This window comes from Palaemon carinicauda, unplaced genomic scaffold (genome assembly GCF_036898095.1).
Source record: "Palaemon carinicauda isolate YSFRI2023 unplaced genomic scaffold, ASM3689809v2 scaffold481, whole genome shotgun sequence".
Classification (NCBI taxonomy): Eukaryota; Metazoa; Arthropoda; class Malacostraca; order Decapoda; family Palaemonidae; genus Palaemon; species Palaemon carinicauda.
Window position 1 is genome coordinate 10,001 of NW_027171741.1, and position 26,139 is coordinate 36,139.

A 26,139-nucleotide genomic window follows, 5' to 3' on the forward strand; every position below is an offset into this window, starting at 1 on the left:
AGCCAGCGCATTGCAAGCTGATCTGGGCATAGATGGTTTATAAGGTGCAATCATAAAGAAATCCAAATGGTTACAAATAATTGCATTAACCCCTAGCTCGATTGTAGGACCTAAGGCTTGGGGGGGGTGGGGAGGATTCTGTCAGAGAGGCTCCTGAGATGAGTGTCTGAACTTCTTAGTTCTTTCCACTCTTATAATGTAAGTATTAATGTTTTTTTTTTTTTTACTCGGTGTCATATAACTTAACTTGATCCTTATGGTACCAGTCCTTGGGGACCACAGTTTCCACTACCAAAATAGGGATTTCGGCAATGAAAAAAACCTATTTGGCGGTAGTATTTGGTCCTCGAACATCTTTTGCTTCATTAAACTTTTGAAATGAAAGGGTGGGGGTGGGGGGTTTGTAAAATAGTCTTCCTATTATCAAAAATAAAAATTACTTCAGGTGATAAACAGAAGCCTTTGGAGATGCTGTCTTCAAGTGAGCACTGGTGCTTCTCAATGGGTGATAAGGTCATCTGCTAGCAGACGAATATAGCCATGGAAGTTCTTTGATGGGTTTCTAAGAGGATTGAACGCGTGAATCTACCCCTATACGCAATTGATACACTTTGATACACAGGCCATAGGGCAGGGAAGACTATATTTCTTTGGTATAGTCTGTGGGACTCCATATTATAGCCTATTAGGAAAGGCATTATTGAGCGCACAGTACCTCCAATAGATAGGTCTTTCCTTTTGTAAAACCACCTCCCTTCTTATTGTTGTTCATTTTCTACACTGCACCCTAATTGTTTTGTATCCTTTTGTATCCTTTGACCATTCTTGCCAATTATCTTTAACATTTAAGTGTTCCACTGATGGAACTTAGTGTTTTGATGAACTGTAACATATATTTCAAAAACCTTTTAGAAAGCTCTGGGTGATAGGAGGATAGATGTGAGAGAGGCAAGAGTGTGCTAGAAATAGGAATGAATGGTGAGCGATTGTGACGCAGTTCCGGTAGGCCCTGCTGCTTCCTCCGGTGCCTTAGATGACCACGGAGGTAGCAGCAATAGGGGATTCAGCATTATGAAGCTTCATCTGTGGTGGATAACGGGGGAGGGTGGGCTGTGGCACCCTAGCAGTACCAGCTGAACTCAGTTGAGTCCCTTGTCAGGCTGGGAGGGACGTAGAGAGTAGAGGTCCCCTTTTTGTTTTGTTTCATTTGTTGATGTCGGCTACCCCCCAAAATTGGGGGAAGTGCCTTTGGTATATGTATGTATGTGTATGTATGTATATAGTTCAGGGAATACGGGGGTTGCTCACATCACATTAATAATCTTGAACTTTTGTTTATTGTATTTTAGAATTCTTCCAAAGATAAAATCAAGATGATTATGATAGAGTTGTCGTAATCCACTCTTTATGAAGTAGTTGATCATAAGTAACCCAATACCCTTTGCAACATTATTTCATTGTTAAACTAATTACAGTCTAATTACTTAATTACATATCTAGACCATTAACCCTTTTACCCCCAGGCTATTTGGAAATTTCCAACCCTTAACCCCCAGGGGGTTATTTTTTTTCCCAGCACATTTTGTAGTATATCTTTTTTAAATTGCTCTAACAGCCTTAATTTTGTCATAGAGAGGTCAGGTTGGTCTCATTCTCTTGGAAAATGCCTGAATTTTCTCAAAAAATAATCAAAAATTTGAAAAAAAAAAATTTACAGCATTTTTTTGCAAGGACGTACCGGTACGTCCATGGGGGTAAAGGGATGGCTTTTGTGAAACGTACCAGTACGTCCTTTAGGGGTAAAAGGGTTAATATTCCCATGAATGTTGCAATAGCTTCTCAACTTGATTTTCATTGTTTTGATTTTGTTTTAGTTTTTTAGTTGTAATGCATTCTTCAACGCTTGCATTATTTAATGTCTCATTTGAATCCGCATTGTTAACCCTTTTATCCCCAAAGGACGTACTGTTACGTTTCACAAAACTCATCCCTTTACCCCCATGGACGTACCGGTACGTTCTTGTAAAAAACTGTTTTAAATTTTTTTTTTTTTGCCTATTTTTTATAATTTTTTGAGAAACTTCAGGCATTTTCCAAGAGAATGAGGCCAACCTGACCTCTCTGTGACGAAAATTAAGGCTGTTAGAGCAATTTAGAAAAAAATATACTGCAAAATGTGCTTGAAAAAAAAAAAAAAAACCCTAAGGGGTTAAGGGTTGGAAATTTCCAAATAGCCTGGGGGTAAAAGGGTTACTATCATTAAAATGAGAATTGAATTCCATATCTTAATGTGTATTTAACAGACCAGTTACAGGATTTGGATACGAAAAGGTATTAGACCTAACATACTTATCTGGGGTGGTGCTCTTAATACATACATATACCAAGGCACTTCCCCCAATTTTGGGGGTAGCCGACATCAAACAAATGAAACAAAAAAAGGGGACCTCTCCTCTTTACGTTCCTCCCACCCTGACAAGGGACTCAACCGAGTTCGGCTGGTACTGCTAGGGTGCCACAGCCCACTCTCCCCTGTTATCCACCACACATGAAGCTTCATAATGCTGAATCCCCTACTGCTGCTACCTCTGTGGTCATCCAAGGCACCGGAGGAAGCAGCAGGGCCTACCGGAACTGCGTCACAATCGCTTGCCACTCATTCCTATTTCTAGCACGCTCTCTTGCGTCTCTCACATCTTAATGCTTTAATAAATAATCTACAATTCATGCACAGTGCTTTACTCTAATACATAATTAGTATTTTTTATACTTAATGCTTATTTAGGATTAGTTAATGCACAACTGCATTAAAGGCTGCACTAAGATCAAGTAAGAATGATGCCATATTGCCCTTATTCCTTATTTCCAATAGATCACATCACAGTTTATAGAAATGTTCTTAAAATCTACTTCTAAAACTAAAATGTATTTGAAAGGTTCTGGATCAATTTTCAATCCATAGGTAAACTTACAATATAATCTCTGTACCATGGTCTTCCACTGTCTTGGGTTAGAGGTCTCTTGCTTGAGGGTACACTCGGGCACATTATTCTATCTTATTTCTCTTCCTCTTGTTTTGTTGAAGTTTGTATAGTTTATATAGGAAATATTTTGGTGATGTTACATTTCTTAAAATATTTTTATTGTTTCCTTTCCTTACTGGGCTATTTTCCCTGTTGGAACCCCTAGGCTTTTAGCATCCTGCTTTTCCAACAAGGGTTGTAGGCAAGTAATGATAATAATATATCACTCAGATATTCTGGAGGGGAGTAGTGCAGTAAATATAACTCATGTGGAAGGGTCTTTGTAGTGTACCATTTGGTCCAGAGCTGTCCCCACTCTTTAGCATTCCTTGCCAACTTTCTCCAATTTTACTGTCCAACCTCTCTCACCTTTTATTTCATAGTACAACTGTGGTGTTTTACCTCACTGGCTTCTTGACTCTGAATATCTTCTGGCCATGGAACTGAAACAAAATATTAACTCTGGGCGATATTATCTAGAAAACTACACCCTGGTCATTCACGTCCAGTGGGAATTGCTTATAACTATTGTATAATAATTTTTTAAGAATATTTTCATAGATAATAATTTCGAAATAATTTTGCAGGAATGTACCGGCCAATTACAGAATGCTCTTAATGCAAGGAGGTGGCACCGGACAATTTGCGGCTGTACCTCTTAACCTTATCTCGAGAACAGGCAAAGCTGATTATATTGTCACAGGTGAGACTCTTCCATTTTTATAATTCTCTTAATGCAGTATCAGAGAGAGAGAGAGAGAGAGAGAGAGAGAGAGAGAGAGAGAGAGAGAGAGAGAGAGAGAGACAATTTGCGGCTGTACCTCTTAACCTTATCTCGAGAACAGGCAAAGCTGATTATATTGTCACAGGTGAGACTCTTCCATTTTTATAATTCTCTTAATGCAGTATCAGAGAGAGAGAGAGAGAGAGAGAGAGAGAGAGAGAGAGAGAGAGAGAGAGAGAGAGAGAGAGAGCCTTATCTTACCTTATTGCCTTATTTTTTGTTTGGGTTCCCCCAGGTCCCTCAGTGTGAGGCCCCTCGTATATCCACCAGAGAGTTGCTAATACATCTTCCGGTGTATTTTGCATCTTCCAGTCTTGGATGGTCTGGGATGCATCTTAGGTATTTATCGAGCTGATTTTTAAACGCATCTACGCTCACTCCTGATATGTTTCTCAGATGAGCTGGCAGCACATTAAATAGTCGCTGCATTATCGATGCTGGTGCGTAGTGGATTAATGTCCTGTGCGCCTTTCTCAGTTTACCTGGAATGCTTTTTGGTACTATTAATCTACCTCGGCTTGCTCTTTCTGATACTTTAAGCTCCATGATGTTTTCAGCAATTCCTTCTATTTGCTTCCATGCTTGTATTATCATGTAGCGTTCTCTTCTCCTTTCTAGACTGTATAGTTTTAAAAATTGCAGTCTTTCCCAGTAATCAAGGTCCTTAACTTCTTCTATTCTAGCAGTATAGGACCTTTGTACACTCTCTATTTGCGCAATATCCTTTTGGTAGTGTGGGTACCATATCACATTGCAGTACTCGAGTGTACTCCGCACATAAGTTTTGTAAAGCATAATCATGTGTTCAGCTTTTCTTGTTTTAAAGTGTCTGAATAACATTCCCATTTTTGCTTTACATTTAGCCAACAGTGTTGCTATTTGGTCATTGCATAACATATTCCTATTTAAAATTACACCAAGGTCTTTAATTGCTTCCTTGTTTGTGATTGTCTCATTATTAGGTCCCTTGTATGCATACACCATTCCTTCTCTGTTTCCATAATTTATTGATTCGAATTTATCGGAGTTAAATACCATCCTATTTATCTCCGCCTATTCATATATTTTGTTTAGATCTCTTTGTAGTGAGTTCCTATCTTCATCACAAGTAATTTCTCTACTTATTCTTGTGTCATCGGCGAAACTTCTCACTACGGAGTTTTCAACATCACAGTCTATGTCTGAGATCATAATAACAAATAGCAGTGCAGCTAATACCGTACCTTGGGGCACACCAGATATTACCTGGGCTTCATCTGATTTCTCGTCATTTGCAACCACTATCTGTTTTCTGTTTTGCAGGAATTCTTTTACCCATTTTCCTATCTTTCCCACAATATTATGCTTTCTCATTTTTTTCTCCAATATGTTATGGTCTACCTTGTCAAAGGCTTTTGCAAAATCTAGATAGATCACATCTGTGTCTTTTTCATTTATCATATTATTGTATATGTTTTCATAGTGAGCTATCAGTTGGGTCTGTGTACTTTTTCCAGGTACGAAACCGTGTTGACCCATTTTAAACAAATTATTTTTGACCAAATGGTTCATTATTTTCTTTTTTATTACCCTCTCATACACTTTCATAATATGTGATGTTAGACTAACAGGTCTATAATTGCTTGCCTCTAGTCTTGATCCACTTTTGAAGATAGGGGTTATATAAGCTAATTTATGTTTAACATATATCTCGCTCATATCTATACTCTGTCTTAGCAGTATTGCAAGTGGCTTCGCGATAGTGTTTGCAGTTTTTTTTAACAAAATCGCTGGAACTCCATCTGGTCCGGCTGCCGATCCATTTTTAATTTTGTTTATAGCCGTGACAATATCTGCTTCATTAATATCTATATCCGTTAGATATTCAACATTTTCTTCTCTCATTTCTGTTTCATTATTCTCATTCGCAATTCTTGGCGTGAACTCACTCTTATATTTTTCTGCTAATATGTTGCATATTTCCTTTTTTTCATTCGTTAGCCGTCCTTCAATTCTTAGAGGGCCTATTTCTATTCTCCTTTTATTCATCTTTTTTGCATAGGAGTAAAGTACTTTGTGGTTTCTTTTTATATTTTGAAGTGTCCTTTCTTCTAAGTCCCTTTTTTCATTTTCTTTCGACTGTATAATCTTTTGTTCTGCATTTTCTATCTTACATTTTATTTCCCTCATTTTCCACACATTTTTTTTTTCTTTTGCAAGATTTTTCTTCCACTTTTTAATTTTCTGAAATAAGATCCTTCTGTCTCTTGGTATGCACGTCTTTTGTCTATTGTTTTTTTTCGGTACATATTTTTCAACAATTTTCTCCAGTATTTTGTACAGTATATCCGTATTTACCTGTATATTATCACTTATAAATACATTTTTCCATTCTTTATTCAGTTCTTCATTTATTTCTGACCATTTTATATTCTTACTGTAAAAGTTATATTTTCCATATCCTTCCCAAAGTTTTGTGCTTTTATTAATTCTGTGATCACTTGCTTTGGAATGAACTATCAATTCTATGACATTGTGGTCTGAAATTCCCGTGTTATACACTATTATTTCTTTAACATAATTCACCTCATTCACAAATACTAGATCTAGGACATTTTCCTTTCTTGTTGGAATGTGGTTTATTTGTTGCATATTATGTTCTAATAGCATATCTTGAAGCTTTTCAAATTGCCTCTTATCTTCTGCGCTACTATTACTATCTTTTTTATATGTATACATACAACCACTTTCTTCTATCCGTTCTTTCCAATCCACGAAAGGAAAGTTAAAATCTCCGGATAGGAGTATATTCCAGTCTTTATGGTTTCTACATATATCATCTATTTTTTCTATTATTATGTCAAACTCCTTAGTGTTTGGGGGTCTGTAAACTACAATATTCATTAGTTTTTCAAATTCAAATTCTACCACAATCAATTCACATTCTGAGAGAGAGAGAGAGAGAGAGAGAGAGAGAGAGAGAGAGAGAGAGAGAGAGAGAGAGAGAGAGAGAGAGAGGAGGGGGGGGGGGGGTAGGTAGGTGTGTGTGTGTCTTGAATATGAAAAATTTAGGATATTGTGATTTCTCAGAGACACATAGATGGGTTGGAAGATGTGTTTGGTAATTTGGTTCAAAGAGTTGGCGTGTACTGTTGCTAATTATAGGTGAAACTGGATTCAGACAATTTTGTAAATTTTTTACTGTGTATTTATATAATTTGTATATAAATAATTTCCATCTATTAGTTTTCTTGACTCTTCATAAAATATACCTGGAAATATCACCTTCAAATAGTTTTTAACAACCCACTTTTGACCTTTTGGAACTGTTCTCCACCAGAGTAGCAGAGGAGATATTCATCTATACAGGTACATAAGATATGTTGATTCAATTTACCTGCTGCTTCCTCCGATGCCTTAGATGACCGCGGAGGTAGCCGCAGTAGGAGATTCAGCATTATGAAGCTCCATCTGTGGTAGATAATGGGGGAGGGTTGGCTGTGGCACCCTAGCAGTACCAGCTGAACTCTGTCGAGTCCCTTGTTAGGCTGGAGGAACGTAGAGAGTAGAGGTCCCCTTTTTTTTGTTTTTGTTTTTGTTTCATTTGTTGATGTCGCCTACCCCCCAAAATTGGGGGAAGTGCCTTGGTATATATATGTATGTATTTATTATTTCATTAAACCCAATTTATTTTCTAATTAGGCACTTGGTCGAGCAAAGCAGCGAAGGAGGCTGCCAAGTATGGAAATGTGAACATGGTCTTTCCAAAAGTAGAGGGATTCTCGGGCATTCCAGACAGGTCGACCTGGAAGATGGATCCCGAGGCTTCCTACGTTTACTACTGTGCCAACGAAACCGTGGAAGGTCAGTTACTGCAGGTGCAGTAGTTAGTATTTCAAGTTGGTATCCTACAATCGTCCTTTATCGCATACGCTTTATAGCAAAGGGGAAGATTGGTGGCACGCTTGTCGAAACATTCTTAGAAATGTTATGAAGTGACCTCAAGTGATTTTCAAAGTATATTATTTCAAAATTCTTGATCAGACATGTCTCATTCAAGCAAGGTGAAATATTATTCATTAACCCTTTTATTTGGAACTTTCCAACCCTTAACCCCCAGGGGTTATTTTTTTTCAAGCACTTTTTGCAGTATATTGTTTTTAAATTGCTCTAACAGTCTTAATTTAAGTCATAGAGAGGTCAGGTTGGTCTCATTCTGTAGGAAAATGCCTAAAGTTTCTCAAAAAATTATTAAAAATATGCAAAAAAAAAAAATGTAAATAGCAGTTTTTTGCAAGGACGTACCGGTACGTCCATGGGGGTAAATGGATGATTTTTGTGAAACGTACCAGTACGTCCTTTGGTGGTAAAAGGGTTAAATATATTGAATTATGTTAATTTTTTTTTATTTGACAATTGAATGAATTAGGAGATGACATCTAAATAACTAGTATTGCTCCCCTATTCTCGTTTATAAAGGTGTTGGATTTGTAACTTAAAATGCTCTGCAGAAATTTAAAGTAAGAAAATTCAGAAAGTTTTTAAATACATTATTTTTGGCTTCAAAATTTTATGGTATAATATATTTTTATAAAAAGCATTTCCAAAGTTCACAGTGAAAGAGTTTCAGTATCACACTTCTTGAGTAATTAACAGAGTATGTATTACACATGTAAAAATCAAATTTACTAATTTAATACTTTTCTTGTCATTGCTCATTTGTTTTTTAATGCAGCACAATTTTTGTGGCAGTAGAAATTTAGTATTTTATTTAAACTGCTTTCACTGAAAGTGTTTTAAAATATGAGGTTATGTTGTGGCACACCATCGTATTATTGATAGAATAGGGTTGTTGTGGCCTGATTGGTAACGTCTCTGTCTGGTGTTTGCCTGACGAGGGTTCGAGTCCCGCTCAGACTCGTTAGTGCTATTAGTGTCTGCAACCTTACCATCCTTGTGAGCTAAGGTTGGGGGGTTTGGGGGAGCCTATAGGTCTATCTACTGAGTCATCAGTAGCCACTGCCTGGCCCTCTCTGGTCCTAGCTTGGGTGGAGAGGAGGCTTGGGTACTGATCAATAATATATGGTCAGTCTCTAGGGCATTGTCTTGATTGCTAGGGCAATGTCACTGTCCCTTGCCTCTGCCATTCATGAGTGACCTTTAAACCTTTAAAAAGAAATCAGGTTTTAACCAAGTAGAACACACTTAGTTGACAAAGTAATCTCCATAACTTAGGCTACATATGGTATACAGCTTAATTTCTAAAGATAATGCAAAGTATGATTTTTACACTTTCCAGAATTATCTTCCTTTTGTATGGTGTACCCCTTAGTTTAGTTACACCTTGTAGAGTGTGGGGGCAGACCGTAGTAAGATTTTCGAGATACCAATAGCTGTGTGATAATGCCCTCTTTTGGCTTGAAATAGATAAAATACCTATAGTCCATTTCTTTTAGCGAGTCATATTTCCACCAACTCGCAGCGGTGCCCTTTTAGCTCGGAAAAGTTTCCTGGTCGCTGATTGGTTGGACAAGATAATTCTAACCAATCAGCGACCAGGAAACTTTTCCGAGCTAAAAGGGCACCGTTGCGAGTCGGTGCAAATATGACTCGCTAAAAGAAATGGACTATAGATAAAGTTGTCTTAAGCTGTTCAATAGGTGTAATGAAAAAAAAAATCAAATAGACTTATTTATTGTAGAAAAATAAATACGAAAGTTTCTTGCAAATTACATTGTCTTAATAATAAACGCTCTTCAATTAAGTGGGTTTATGGAGTTATGACTTTTTAACTAGTCGAAGGCACTTAAGTCTTTCAGTTCATTACTTAAGATTGAATTGAGATCTCTTAAATAGATTACAGTAAAAAAGAATCTCTATGGACATACAGGTAGTTTAAATAAGCTTTTGAATGAATACAAAAATTTATTAATTTAGACCTAAGAAGTATCAATATAAATATTATATGTAACTTAGCCTACTTATTTACATTATTTTTATAAACCTACCCTAAAAACTAGATTATGTTTACATAGACTAGCCTATATCCAGTAGTTTAGTACTGTATAGTTCATTCTACCTCACTTTAAAGAAGTAGCGTGGAGAGTAGAACTTTATCAGTGTTGACTCCATGTTGGTGCTCTCCTTGATGGGAACCGAGACACCCTTACACTGAATTTGATCCGCTGTATTAATGTTGTCTATGTAGGAGACTATTAACCCTTTTACCCCCTGGTTATTTGGAAATTTCCAACCCTTAACCCCCAGGGGTTATTTTTTTTCAAGCACATTTTACAGTATATTTTTTTTAAATTGCTCTAACAGCCTTAATTTTCGTCATAGAGAGGTCAGGTTGGTCTCATTCTCTTGGAAAATGCCTGAAGTTTCTCAATAAATTATCAAAAATATGCAAAAATAAATTTAAATAGCAGTTTTTTGCAAGGACGTACCGGTACGTCCATGGGGGTAAAGGGATGAGTTTTGTGAAACGTACCAGTATGTCCTTTGGGGGTAAAAGGGTTAAAGTTTCCTTCTTGTAGGCTGACTTCATAAAAGAAAAGTAGACCTCAAACTTGCCATTCTCTTCTCTGGCAATAACTTTCCTGATGAAGTGAATGGCAATTCCAGTCTTCTTACTCTCCTTTACCAAAAGCACAACAAGGATGAAGTCCTCCCCCCCAAAAAAAATTAGCCTACTGATCTCAAAATTCATACAATAGGATTTTTTTTTATAAAACAAACAAACTAAATTCCAAGAGAACGTAAAGAAAAAAAAATTTAGTTTCTATGTGCTTTTACAAAACACACAACATGGTAATTCATTGTGTTATAGTCTATTGGTAATTAATTTAGGCTGCAAAACTATGCTATATTTAGTCCTTCCCCTCTGGTTCCTTCACTGCAAAAGGGTATACCCTAGAGGGCTTCTTCATTCTCCGTGCGAATGCAGGTGCATATCCTCTTTTACCCCATGTCATGAGGGCAAGGAGGAGCCTTAGGGATAGGTCTGACACATTAAGTGATGCCAGAGCTACAGGGGTTGGAGGCGCGGGACGTAGATCTTGGATTGCACCGAGTGCAACAGAAAGGATCACTCGAGGGGAAGGTTAATGGTCTTAATGACCTATAGTTGGCTGCTGATATCATCATCCAAGGGGGGGGAGGGAGGTTTGAAGGTCTTTGGGAGACCTGTACTAGTAGGTAGCCTATATATGTATATGTATATACATGAATATGTGCTCATTCTCACAAGAATGAGCACGTACATTGCTGGTAAGAATGAGCGCCGCACCCTTCTCTTTCCTTCTGGGATGATCCTCTTCCACTTTCAGGAGAAAGAAGGAAAAAGTGGGTATTGTGAGTTTTCCTCTCTGAAATAGACATCAGTAGAAGTGGTTTTGCAACAGTAGTCAGTCTTGTACTGAATGCAGTACCCTCAAAAAAAATGTCCGATCAGTGTACCCGAGTGCCTCTGATGATATCTAACTCAGTACGGCAGGATACCATGAGTTTACGTTCAAAAGAAGCAGTACTTACCAAGAGCATGTCATTCATTCTCGTGCACCTGTTTAGAGCTCTCACCAAGAGAATTTCATTCTCGTGCACCTGTTTAGAGCTCTCACCAAGAGAATTCATTCTCGTGCATCTGTTTCGAGCTCTCGATCTTATATGAGATAGCAATCTTGTCCTCTCAATTGAGAGAAAAGACGCTTCACCAACACGAGAAGTTGAACACAGTACGTTCATGCCTCATATGCGAGGCGAGAGGCTATGTATCAGAAATGCTTACTTCCCCGAGAATACGTTTTGGTAGAAGGTTCAGGTGTTCACCACACTTCCTTGACGATGCATGATTGAATACTTCACGTGGGAGGTATATTAGTTATTAAGTCCATTGAGCAAAGAAGATAGTAGCATTTTATGCTTTTCCTTTAACACATTGTTGCATCTAGGAAGGAAGGATTTATTTTGTTTTTTAATAATTGCTTCCTTGCTTTCATTTTTCTATTAGGCGTGGAATTCCAAGAGATACCAGAAGTCCCTGAAGGTGTACCTTTAGTGTGTGATATGTCCTCTAATTACTTCTCTCGTCCATTTGACATCACAAAGGTAAATAATTATTTTTTGTTAAATTATTTTTGGGATTTTAAAATATCAATTAGCCAATGAAATTGTTTGTAAACACTCTACACAACATAATGGAATTTTAATATGTATTTCTATTTATGAAATTTGTCATTTCCATACTCGTCTGATGCTCATATTGCTTCTTTTCTAGAAGCTAAAATTTATTGACGTTTACCCCTAAAATCTATAAAAAAAATCCCGATTACTTTCCTTTCAATAGACATATCTCTAGGAAAGTTACTTTTGCCAACTGCATTGCAGCGAAGGTTATGTTTTGATAGCCATATGCTTGTATGAGAATGCTTAGGTGGATGTCTGGGGTGACAAGAGAGGATCGGATAAGAAATGCCTACATAAGGGGGTCGACAAAGGTGGTGGAAATATCAAAGAAAGTGCAGGAAGGGAGGCTGAGATGGTATGGACACCTGATGAGGAGAGATGAGGACCACGTTGGGAGACATACTATGGAGATGGAGGTTCAGGGAAGAAGAAGAAGAGGGAGACCAAGAAAGAGATGGAGGGACTGTGTGAGAGGAGACTTACAGGAGAAAGGGATTGATGAGGCAGAAGCGCAGAATAGAAAAAGATGGAAACGGCTCATCCGCAACGGCGACCCCATATAAAAATGGAACCAGCTGGGAAGATGATGTTTGTATGTCTGTCTGTGCGTGTTTTTGTGATTCACATAACTCGAAAACTATTTGACCGATTCTCATGACATTTGGTGGGATGACTGGTCAGGATCCAAAGACAATTTATTAGATTTTGGGAGTGATTGGGTCAGTAGTCAAGGCCAAGGTCACAAAAAAGTGAAAATAGAATCGCAAAACTTAAAAACTATTTGACCGAATCCAATAAAATTTTGTGGGATGTTTGGCCATGACCCAAGGACAATTTGATTAGATATTTGTAGTGATTGGGTCAAAAGATCAAGGTCACAAAAATGTAAAAACATTCTTATTATCTAAATGGAAGACAGCCTGTGAATAGTGGTTTTTCACACGCCCTTGTTAAATACACGACACCCACAAGGTGATCGCGCGAGGGTTGTAACCTCTGCATTCCATGCTTTTATCTTTCTCTAGTATATTTAGAAGATTTATATTAGAAAAGTGTAAAGAAGGACCCTTTTCACCGGGCGTCACAGGTCTCTCCCCAGAAATAAATTTTTCCTTCGTCAAAATCCCTTTTTGCTATATCATGGTCAATTTTTATCTGATTTGCATGAAACGAGGGCCAAAATGGGCGTAATTCAATTGCCTAGCTTGTGATATACATGATATAGTGATGTTATTACCCTTGTTTGTGTATTAATTTGTTTATATGTCTCTGTGTGTTTGTGATCTACTTAACTCGAAAACTATTTGACCGAATATCATGAAATTTTTGTGGATGATTGGTCCAAGGACAATTTAATTAGATTTTGTGAGTGATTGGGGCAAAAGTCAAGGCCAAGGTAACAAAGAGATCAAAAACATTTTTTGCCATATTGTGGCCAATTTTTATCTGATTTGCATGAAACTAGGGCCAATATGTGTAAGATTTAATTTCCTATCTTATGATATACAACATAACCCTTTTACCCCCAAAGGACGTACTGGTACGTTTCACAAAACTCATCCATTTACCCCCATGGACGTACCGGTAGGTCCTTGCGAAAAACTGCTATTTGAATTTTTTTTTTGCATTTTTTTGATAATTTTTTGAGAAACTTCAAGCATTTTCCAAGAGAATGAGACCAACCTGACCTCTCTATGACGAAAATTAAGGCTGTTAGAGCAATTTGAAAAAAATATATTGCAAAATGTGCTTGAAAAAAAATAACCCCTGGAGGTTAAGGGTTGGAAATTTCCAAATAGCCTGGGGATACATACATACATATACCAAGGCACTTCCCCCAATTTTGGGGGTTAGCTGACATCAACAAATGAACAAAACAAAAAAGGGGACCTCTACTCTCTACGTTCCTCCCAGCCTAACAAGGGACTCAACCGAGTTCAGCTGGTACTGCTAGGGTGTCACAGCCCACCCTCCCACATTATCCACCACAGGGATAAAAGGGATAATATAGTGATGTCATTACCTTTGTGTATTTAATTGTTTGTATGTCTGGCTGTGTTTTTGATTTGCTTAACTCAAACTCTATTTGACCTAACCTCATGAAATTTGGTGGTATTATTGGCCATGATCCAAGGACAATTTCGTTAGATTTTGGAAGTGACTGGGGGAAAGGCCAAGGTCAGTGTAATGAGACGGTAAAAAGTGTCTTTTCCTATATTGTGGTCAATTTTTATCCGATTTCCATGAAACTCATGCCAAAATGTGCATTTCTGGGTCGACCTGTGACGCCCGGTGAAAGTTTGAAAGTATGAAACAACCTTTCTTTAAAAAGAAACAAAAATCTTTTACCCCATACAAGTCAAGCCGTGGCCAATTTCATCAAGGCCATCGCTCATCAACCCCCTCTTCCTCTAAGTCTGCCACTCCACAGGCAGCCCCTCCACAACAGATAGTGTTCCTTCCGGCCCCCCAAGGTACCCAGATTTTAGTTTCTTTTTAAAGAAAGGTTGTTTCATACTTTCGAACTTTCACCGGGCGTCACAGGTATCTCCCCAGAAATAGATTTTTCCTTCGTCAAAATCCCTTAATTTGATTGCCTATCTTGAGATATGCAACATGATATAGGCAAAAGCATGCGCTCTATCAAGTGTCCATTCTAGTTATTTCTGTTTTGGTGTCGAACTATTCCTTGTCCTCTTAATATTGCAAGTAAATGGAGAAGAGGGTGGGCATGCTTATGAACATCAGGTGAGTGTAAAACTAAATTTTATCATTAATATTGTTTGTTTATATGATCCTCCCCTAATACTGATATTGCAGACTCCCGCACTGTGGTGGAAGTTGCCCCTAGCTGAAAGAAAGTTAGGTTCATTATATAATTAAAAAACAGTATAAAATAATTGAAATTCCAGTTTGTTTGTCCAAATCATCCCTGAAATACAACATTATTTTTCTGGAGATATTTTGAAATATTTTGAAAATGAGAAAATTATATATCAACTGAACTCAAAAAAGTTAAAGTACCACATCACCCAGCAATCTCAATAAGAAAACTAGGATTCTTCAAGATAATGTTCAGCAAACACCAACATGGTATGCCATGGGGTACTTCTTAAATACGTGGGAGAGCCGTTACAACTCCGATACCAGTGTGTTATTGTAAACATGTTCGCTGGTTCGCCATTCCTTCTTACAGTGCCATCTTGATTGCCCTGCTTTAGAAGTTTTGCTGCATGTTTTAAAAGTTTTTGTGCAATCTTTGAATTATGGACGATTCTGCTTCTTCTTCTTATTGTTATTATTATTATTATTAATTGCTAAGCTACAACCCTAGTTGGAAAAGCAGAATGCTATAAGCCCAGGGGCTCCAACAGGGAAAATAGCCCAGTGAGGAAAGGAAATTAGGAAAAAATAAATATTTTAAGAATAATAATAAAATAAATATCTCTTATGTAAACTATAAAAACTTTAACAAAACATGAGGAAGAGAAATTATATAGAATAGTGTGCCCGAGTGTACCCTAAAGCAAGAGAACCCTAACCCAAGATAGTGGAAGACCATGGTACAGAGGCTATGGCACTACCCAAGACTAGAGAACAATGTACCTTACCCTTTTTTGTTGGAGAATTTCGCATCTCCCCCTTGTTTTTTACGCGATGCGTCCGTTTTTTGTCTCGCTACCGCTGCATGGCCAAAGCCGGAAGCTCCTATTTTCAAATTAATCGGTGATTTATATGAATTTCTTAGCTACCCTTGTTGAAGTGTGTTACAAGTAATAGATTTTGACATAGGAAAAGTCTATTTTTGGGTAAGATAGCCATGTCGTACTGATGGAAATTTCTCAATTGCAGCTTTCTACTTGGGATATTTCTGTGAGTGATATACCAGAGAATTTCACCTTAGAGGTATCACTGAATTCTAACCTCTGGAGTGAATATCCCGAAGAGGATGAAAAGTAACGGGCAGGCCATCAGGACAACATGGCTATCTCACCCAAAAAATAGATTTTAACCAGTCAAAATCCTTTCCTTGGGCTCGAGCCATGTCGTTCCGATTGAAGTGCACCAGAGATTTATTATTCTCAGTTGTGGCCATGAGAGTTTTAACCCTTTACACCAGTGGTTCCCAACCTTTTTTCTGGCATTTCCCCCCTGCACCCAGTTCAACCATCCAGATTTCCCCCTTCATGCCCCGCCCAGCCCTCATGCCCACTCGCCTGCCTCAGAAATGGGCATGACACTCCAATTCTCCCCTTGAATATCATGTCTTTGAGAAATATGATCATATCACAATTGAATGGCTAACAAGAAGTTACCGCACGTACTATGAGGACATTTTCCGCTTGTTTTAGTTAGTAGGTAGTGTAATTATTTCCCCCCTGGAAGCTTCAAATTTCCCCCCAGGGGGAAATTTCCCCCAGGTTGGGAACCACTGCTTTACACCTTGTAGACATAACCATACTTCTCTTAGGATTGGTAGCTATGGTACCAAGCTATGAACACAAGCAATATGTTTGTAGAAAGTAGGAACAAAGGAAATCAATATCACAGTCCCACTCACTGTGATTAAGATCTTAGTCTCCCATAGATGAAAAGATCGAAGTCTATAAATGGAGGGTTAAAAATTTGAGGTACATTTATTCAGTACAGTAGGTCCAATGAAAGGAAACGCAAAAAGGGGAACAGTAGTCGTATTGTTTACAAAATTTCATACATGTAACAGTAAGCAACATAGCATTATATGCAGTAGATATATATAAAAAAAACCCAAGTTTTCAGATCCCAAAATTATGTAAGAGTAGTAAAATAGTAACACACATGACATAAAGGGAATTATCTCCTTTGACTTTTTACAATTATAAATAGTACATTGAAAAGAAGAACATTAATCCCCTTGCACAATGTAGACAGAGAAGTCCCAACTATATAGTCCATAAGAGTCCATGCACTACACTCAAGCTGGTTTAATCACACTACCAGAGGCCTCTACAGGGTGTAATCTCTTCCAATTGTTAAAAAAATTAAGGAAGAGGCAACTTTTCTAGGCTCATGACCCAATGGTATACAGTACTATCAGGGTCAGCCCTTCTCATGAAATAGGTGTGTTTGGACCTTAGCCGTTTCAGAGAGAGAGTAGATCCTATCGTCTCCCCTTTAAAAAATTGACCGCCATTAAAGGCCTGCCTCTTTAACAGGTAGGCCTTAAGGCACTCCATGGGGCACAGAGAAGGATCCTCCTATAGTGGAGCAATCTTCCAGGACCACAGTGGTTCGTGAGAAGTTTGTTTTTCATCAAGAATGCAGGATCTAGGTAAAGATTTACCTCCCCCGATTCCGAGAATGCAATGTAGTCATCATCCCTTGAAAGTGCCACATTCTCACTGACTCTAGCACCAGAAGCCATAGCAAGCAAAAAGATAGACTTTTGAGTAAGATCCCTCAGAGAGGCAGAGGCATTATCTATCGAAGAGTCAAAGTGCAGGACCTTATCCAACGACCATGAAATAGCTTTGGGAGGAGCATTAGGTTTCAGTTTAGCACAAGCCTTTGGGATCTTATTGAACAGCTCGCCCTTCAGTTCAATTTCATAAGCGTAAGCAGTGGGTCTTATTAGTGCCGATTTACTTGAGGCGATAGTTGTAGAGGCTAGACCTTGATCATGCAATGAAATAAAGAAAGTAATACAGAAGTCCATAGAAATAGAAGAGGGCTGATGACTATTCATGAGTGCAACTCATTTTTTTTAAGGAAGACAAATATTTACAACTATGAACTTTCTTTGAGGTGCGAGGGTGAGAAAATTGTGAGCAGAAGGGTTTTTGTTATCCAAGAGGAAGCAAAGACAGTCTTCTGCTGAACATCCTGGGACAGCACTGGAGATGGTAGAGGGACCGAGAGAGGTTTGAGTTCCTGAACAAGAGGATACCAATTGCTCTTGGGGCACTTGGGAGCCACTAGAGCCACTGTTCCCTTGAAAGTCTGCAGTTTGTTCAGGACTTTCATTAGGATGTTGAATGGTGGATGTGGGTAGAAATGACACGACCGGTTCCAATCCAGGGACATCCCATCCGTTCAAGTCGCTTCCTGATCTAAGTTTGGTGCTACATACCGTAGAAGCTTCTTGTTGAAGTTCGTTGCAAAGAGATTGATTTGCAGTTCTGGGACTTGCTCTAGAATGAAACAGAATGGTTTTACATCCTGAAACCATTCTTTTTCCAGAGGCTTGAATCTTGACAGGGTGTCCGCCTTCTTATTGCGAACCCCTTCAAGGTGGACTGCTGAGAGATGCCAATTCCTCTGCTTTGCTTAAGTGAGGTTAGCTAGAATCACATGGTAGATCTGAGGAGACCTGAAGCCCTGTCTGTTGACACAGTGGACTATTGTCCTGTTGTCGATGACTAATTTGATGTGTGATTTCATCTTTGGGTTTAGTCTCTTCAGAGTCAGAGACCCTGCCATAACTTTCGGAATATTGATATGAAATTTCCGAAATGTAAATGACCATCGACCCTGTACTTTCTTGGAAGGGGAGTGTCCCCACAACCCTGTTCCGAGGCGTCCGTGTCAATTGTCACGGAAGGAGGAGGATACTGCTGAGGGACGTGTCTATAAACTCTTGGCAGTGGACCACTGCTTGAGCTGCTTTCGCAGTAAGACCTGGGTGTTGTGGCGAAGATCTGTACGAGCACTTGATGCTTTTCCTCTCCAGATTCTGATGTCATTTTTGAGCCTTGCTTTCAGGATTGGGTCCGTCACAGCAGCGAACTGCAGTGAACCCAAGACACTTTCCTGTTGCCACCTGGTGAGTACTCTTGAACAGAGTAGAAACAGACAGAGTTTGCAATTTCCTTTCTCTTGCCTTGCAGTTGAGAGAGGATGTGTGACTTTGGATTCCAGTGAAGTCCTGATCACTGGAATTCTTGAACTGGAGACAGCCTGGACTTTTCGAAGTTGATCTGAAAGCCCAGAAACTGTAGGAATTTCATGACTTCTTGGCTGAATGAAGACATTCTGACTTTGTTGCATCCCAGACCAGCCAGTCTTCCAGGTATACCATCACTTGGAAGCCTCTGTTCCATAATTGTTGGGTGATAGGATCGGCTAGCTTTGTGAAAATCCTTGGAGCTATATTGAGCCCGAAGGGCATAGCTCTGAATTTGTAGGCCTTTCTTGCCAATCTAAAATCAAGGTAGGGGAGAAAATTCCGACCTATCGGAAGATGCCAATAGGCGTTGGAAAGATATATGGAGACGGTGTAGGCCCTCTGGGTAGCAGGGTCTGTATTTGCGAGGTTGTCAGCATCTTGAACTTGTCATTCAGAATGAATGTGTTTAGTGGAGACATATCCAGAATAGTTCGAAGAGTGTTCAAATCTTTCTTGGGCACGGAGAATAGCCGCCCTTGAAAGTTCATGGATTTTGTGCAACGGATGACTCCCATCCGGAGAAGATCTTGCACATAATCCTCCAAGAATGGGTTTGTGGGTTGGAAGAACCTCTTGAACTGGGGGGGGGTTCTGTCTCCATTTCCAGCCTAGTCCTTTGGAGACTATACTGTGAGCCCAGGGATCGATAGGGTAAAGTCATCACCCCTACTGGTAGCTCCTCATTGTTGTTGTGAAGGACCTGCTTCTTTAACCACCTTACCTCGTGTCCTCGGCCTCTAGACTGACCGCCCTTTCCAGACCTTCCCCTGCCACTGGAGTTGTTCTTTTAATCTCGGACAGGGTGTAATGTAGTGGTGACTCTCTCATACATAGGGTTGGAGGCTGAAGACTGTGATACATACTGCTGGGGAACCGTGTACATAGTCTGGAGAATGGCGGCAACTGAGGCTGTCGTGACAGGAAAGGATTTCCTTCCCTTAAAGTGTCTTCTAGGCTTCTTGCCCTTAGGTTGAGGTCCTTCTGTGCGAGTAAATTTCCTTTGGACATACCCAACTTTTTTGTAAGGCCTCCTATTTTCCCGTGCTGCTTTGCCCATGACTTCCTTAACCATTTCTTGGGAAAGAGGTCTTTCTCCCAGGTGTTGGAGTCGATCAGTTTTCTACATTCATGCCTGATCGTCGCTGAGGCTAGAATGTGTTCTCTACATGCTCTTCTGGCTAGGAAGAAAGCATAGAGATCTCTATGGAACATGGTCAGGTGAGTCTTTGCCAAGACAGGGAAGAGATTAGATTTGGTAGAGTTTCCAATTGGAAGGATAGAGAGGCAGATAGTCTCTCTTTAGCTTTCAATTCTTCCCTCAATAGGGATTTGGGAATTCTAGGCAGTTTCTCATTAAAACTCCTTGCCTCCGATGTCTTTATCCAGTTTTCCAACAGTAAAACTATTGTGGGGCTTCATCTATGGTGGATAGTGTGGGAGGGTGGGCTGTGGCACCCTAGCAGTACCAGCTGAACTCGGTTGAGTCCCTTGTTGGGCTGGAGGAACGTGGAGAGTAGAGGTCCCCTTTTTTGTTTTGTTTCATTTGCTGATGTCGGCTACCCCCCAAAATTGGGGGAAGTGCCTTGGTATATGTATGTATGTATGTAAAACTATGTTGGACATCTTTCTAACTGTCCAAATAATAAGAAAGGGCTAGGGAGACAGGTTTGCACTCCTCTAACACAGGCAATGGTTTACTCTCCAGTACTGCTTTCTTTACAGCCTCTAAGCTTTTAGAGGCAAAAGGGAAAGACAGTATCCTTGAGAGCTACAAAGGTGGCCTGCTTCCTGCCAAAAGCAGAAAGTTGGGTATTAGTAAATTCGTCCGTCTTTGGCTCCTTAACCAAAAGAGACTGAGCTTTGCTGTGGTCCAGGATGATTGTTTCCATAGGGATCGTATCATCCTTAAGGGACGCTTCCAATTTAAGCCTTGCATAGCAGTAAGGATAACTATCAATCGATGGGAAGAATTCTAAGTCCGAGACGGGCTTGGAACCCAAACCCTCTCCGATGTGGAGGTACCCTTCACTTAGTCATATGCTCAGCATAATGCCAAGATTTCTTAACTGTGGATTCAGGTAGGCTCGAAGTTGGGAGTGTTTTAGAAGTAGGTGCCTTTTGTAAAACTTTCATTTAACCATTAGGTCCGCTTGAGAATGTTCATGTTTTAGGTTTTCCATGAAATTTTTCATGGGCACCATAAATTCCATTGGACCTGGAAACAAAAGTTTATCCGGTGTATGAACAGGGGTCGAAGTAGCAGCTGGGACCTGAGCAACAGGGATGTGGGAACAAGCTAAAGAAGTATTGGGAACTGTACTCATCTGATGTACATTCAGTGACTCCTCAGAGGCTTCAGTGGACAGCAGGATCCTCTCCCTCTCTGATGACACAGTTGTCGACATGTCGTTGTTTAGATTCATGACTTGCAGAGCATTCCGAACTTCATCATCTGCATAATCTAATGGTACCGGCATGAGTTGAGCCGTAGCTAACTGGTGACCAAAAACAGCGGTCACCTCGGCCTTGGGAACGAGCAGGTCCTTAAGTTCCAGAGAAGAAAGATAGGGGCACTTGGTTAAGAGCTCTTCTGGAAGCCTCTAACCCAGTGACGAATTGTCTTCCGACTCCGCTCTTGGACATCCAAGGAGACATCGGTGGCATGGAAGCCAGTGTGAAGTAAATCCTTGCAAACCTGACAGTTAATAGGTTCCCAGATTGCAAGAGACCCTTTGGAAACATGACAGTCTGCATGTTTCCGGCAAGTCTTATGGCCACAGAGCAACTTGACTTGCCTGGTACAGGTGACTGTTGAACACTCCATTTCATCAGTAACCTGTAATGAAGGAAAAATTCTAATGAGTACAAAACATAAAAAGAATTTAGTCTTAAAATTATCATACATCAAAAATTTACAGAAAATATGCTTAAAAATAATCCAAGCATAAATATTCCTACCAGCTATAATATGGCTAAGACTACAAAATAATGGAGACTCATGCCAAACAGCTTAGAAATCATTGAAGATTTATGAAAAACTATCAATCAATGACAGTGTGGTAGGCATATGGAAGAAATGAGCACATCAGAGGAACACCAGTACCTCCCAAGTCGGTCTTAGTCAACCTAAGATGGGAAATTGTCTTATCATACTGTCTAAGCTAGAAACAACTGCCCCTGAAGTGGGAGTAGCTGGGTTTAAGGCGGCAGCTATTTCTAGCAGTCATGATACAAATTGACCTTTCAAAACCCCAGGCATGTTGACACAATGCGGCAGAGGCATTATTAAGTCGACAAGAAGAGAGAGGACAATCCTATTGGGAAGGTTCCACAATCAGGGGATAGGTACAGGAATGAAAGATAGCGAAAAAGGAAACCTACCAAGACCTGGTCATTATCATTAACTCATGAAAAAGCGTGGGATTTAGCCAGTAAGATAGTGAAAGCCGTACATGATGGCCAGGATGCCAAAAATTGGAAATTCAAGGGATATCCTGACAACCAGATGGAATCCAATCAACCAGGTTCAGAGGACAATATTCTTCAGATCTGGAAGAAGAGAAGGAGCAGATGACCAAGCTAAGGCGATATAGGAAATGTCCCATAGTCAACACATATCTAATGCTAGAAGAACTTAAGCTCACAAGACTAGAAGCAGGGACAGAAGGCAACACTTCTGCCAAGATAGACTAACCAGGCAGAGGAGTCAAGACTCCATAGCAAGAGGTACATAGCTAAAGATGAGAAGCTGCAGTCAAAGAACAAGTAACTGCTAAGGTGACAGAGGAGAACCCTGGGTACCAACTATTTGCCTGGATAGGGTTAGGCCATAGGAAAACTGTGCAGGCAAGCCTAGCCCACCTAGGTGGTGAGGGAAAAACTCAAAAGCTAGGGTAAGATAACTGGTCAAGAGGAACTGGAGTTCCCAGAACAGTCAGGTTATGCACTAACCAGGAAGGTGAAGATAAACCACCCAAGAGTGGTCTCTAAGGCAACAGAAAGAATTATTCTAGGAAAGGAAAAAAATCTCGTCCACATAGGGTCAAGATAGATAGCCTAGAAGCTATTCTGTACAAAGATGGCAACGAAGAGTACTTCAGTCGCCATGGGACTAGATAGGGATGGGAACGAAGTTCCACAGCAGGTAGATACACTAACAGGCACAAAGGGAAGGGAAAAGGCTGATGATGGGAGACTCAGAATTTGGTAAGGCAGCAGGACAGTAAGGCCTAACTGCCACATTAGAACATGACTAATGTTCCAAGGGGTCTGCAGTGATAGTATATAGTCAGGCTGGAAGGAACGTAGAGAGGAGAGGTCCCCTTTTTTTTGTTTCATTTGTATGATGTCGGCTACCCCCCAAAATTTGGGGAAGTGCCTTGGTATATGTATGCATGTTTAATGTATTTATAATTTAGTATGTGTATGTTTGCTTATGTTTGTGTTAACTATATATGTATAGATTAATGTATTGCTCACAAAATTTCCTTATAGTTTGGTCTTGTCTATGGTGGAGCCCAGAAGAACATTGGTAGTTCGGGCGTGACTTTGGTCATAGTAAGAGAAGATCTCCTGGGGTCGCCTTTGCCGGTATGTCCAACCGTATTAGATTACAGCATTATGGCGAAGAATAATAGTTTGCTTAATACCCCTCCAACATTTGCGTAAGTTTTAATAACTCTATATTCTTGTTTTTAAATGCTTGTAATGTTATTTTTGTCTTTTTTTTGTGTTAGTTATTGAAAATGGCACCGAACAAGTCTCAAAACCTAAAGGAATAATAAGCAAAAAGAGGCATATTACGTTTTTATTTTTGTTTGTCCATCAAGTTCATCTCTGTTTTCAAGTGAGATACCAGTTTCAACTATATTATCATACTCTTCATAGACATAGGTGTACATTCTGTATGTTAATATATCTACCTTTGCACTTTGTATTTTAGGTAAAGTTTGTAATTTAAGCAAAGTTCATTTGTGTATTTATATCTTAAAAGTGCATTTTATTTTTAAACCCACCATATACTTGCTTAAATTCTCTGTTATTTTCATTACATTCAACAATTTCCTCATACACCTTGACTATCAATCACATAATATATCTGCCCTGTTTACTATTCTACTTTAACCCTTAAAACTACGTCCTATATCCAGTGTCCTTACACCATATACAAGTCAATTTGTGGTTGCTGGTGAATGCCTCTGTATTGGATGAAATTAGAAAACTTTTTTAGGTTTGGATTTTATTGACTGTGGATTTTCCTCAAGCAATTCTTGGTGGCACTGAATTGTGAAGGATATTTAAAATGGTACCTGAACTGGTATATTATCTAGTCTTTTCAGTTATCATCATCCTGAGTAGGGAGATTGATCCCGATTATAAGTAGATGAGATGTTAAAATATAATGTACAGCCTAATGCAAATATTCTTTCAACAGATAATGTTTTTTCAAATTGTATTTTCAATGGCTTTTTGCCATTCTTAATAGACATTAGATGTGTAATTTCTGTTGTGTAATAATTCGTAGAGGAACTGGTGGAAGTGAATCATACAGTGTTTGCCATTCTTAATAGACATTAGATGTGTAATTTCTGTTGTGTAATAACTCATAGAGGGACATGTAGAAGTGAATCATACAGTGTTTGCCATTCTTAATAGACATTAGATGTGTAATTTCTGTTGTGTAATAATTCGTAGAGGGACGGGTAGAAGTGAATCATACAGTGTTTGCCATTCTTAATAGACATTAGATGTGTAATTTCTGTTGTGTAATAATTCGTGGAGGGACGGGTAGAAGTGAATCATACAGTGTTTGCCATTCTTAATAGACATTAGATGTGTAATTTCTGTTGTGTAATAATTCGTGGAGGGACGGGTAGAAGTGAATCATACAGTGTTTGCCATTCTTAATAGACATTAGATGTGTAATTTCTGTTGTGTAATAATTCGTAGAGGGACGGGTAGAAGTGAATCATACAGTGTTTGTCATTCTTAATAGACATTAGATGTGTAATTTCTGTTGTGTAATGATTCGTAGAGGGACGGGTAGATGTGAATCATACAGTATATAAATGCATGCTTATGTCTAGTTACAGAATATACATACTGTTTATTAAAGGGTAGATAAAACTTAGCGTATGAATTTTGGTGTTATTATGATAAGGTAAAGTTATTGAAAAAAAATAACTGTTTAGGAATGCAGGTAGTAAAACATTTCCTTTACCTTCAGAATACATGTCATGGCAGAAGTCCTCAAATGGGCGAAAAAGGAAGGTGGGCTCGAGGAAATGCAAAGACGGGCTATTGAGAAGAGTAGTTTAATTTATTCTGTTATTGATGGATCAAATGGGTTCTACAGCAATCCAGTGGAGTCCAAATCTAGGTAAGTTACAGAGCTATAACAGTAATTATTAAAATTACCTATTTCAGGGAATCTTAACCCTTTTACCCCCAGGCTATTTGGAAATTTCCAACCCTTAACCCCTTGGGGTTAATTTTTTTCAAGCACATTTTGCAGTAAATTTATTTTAAATTGCTCTGACAGCCTTAATTTTCGTCATAGAGAGGTCAAGTTGGTCTCATTCTCTTGGAAAATGCCTGAAGTTTCTCAAAAAATTATGAAAAATATGCAAAAAAAAAAAAAAAAAAATTAGATAGCAGTTTTTTGCAAGAAAGTTCCGGTACGTCCATGGGGGTAAAGGGATGAGTATTGTGAAACGTACCAGTACATCCTTTGGGGGTAAAAGGGTTAAGAAAAATTTATATGCTTACACACTTCAAGCACAAGCTATTGTGAAGGGGAAAAAATGGTCCTTTAATAATCTACCGATAAATCCACATCTCGTCACTGGTTGTAAGAATTGCTATAGTTATTAAGATTACTTTTCTTTGTGGAAGTTTGGTATCATTGTCCTATTTTTGTTCTGTTTGCTTTAAAGAATTTCCCGAACACGTAATCATTGGATTCTAGGTCTTTGAGGTATTCTGCAAGTTTTTGGAAGACCCAAATACATAGTTTTAAGCACTAACCTTGCCCTAAGTGCACAAGGAATAGAGGTAGAGTATGTGGTCTAGAAAATAAATTTGAGAAAAATAATGGTCATTTTGTGGTTACATTTTTAACAAGCATTATTACAAAAGCTCTTGGGATATTAATCGGGAGAGAGAGCAGTAGTTTGTTAGGTCTGTCTATAATATCCATTTGGTAATTATTTGTGCTCTCCAATCCTTCCCTATCTCCCTCC

At 39.0% G+C, this 26,139-nt stretch overlaps 1 protein-coding gene across 1 annotated transcript in view; it reads left to right on the forward strand.

Moving 5' to 3' along the window:
• Nucleotides 1-26,139, forward strand: part of LOC137637000 (probable phosphoserine aminotransferase) — a 68,886-nt gene that overhangs the window by 3,371 nt on the left and 39,376 nt on the right. Inside the window, exons 2-6 of the mRNA XM_068369314.1 lie at nucleotides 3,611-3,726; nucleotides 7,489-7,650; nucleotides 11,798-11,895; nucleotides 23,393-23,562; nucleotides 25,125-25,277. Coding sequence (XP_068225415.1) covers nucleotides 3,611-3,726; nucleotides 7,489-7,650; nucleotides 11,798-11,895; nucleotides 23,393-23,562; nucleotides 25,125-25,277 — 699 coding nt within the window. The remainder of the gene's footprint in view (nucleotides 1-3,610; nucleotides 3,727-7,488; nucleotides 7,651-11,797; nucleotides 11,896-23,392; nucleotides 23,563-25,124; nucleotides 25,278-26,139) is intronic.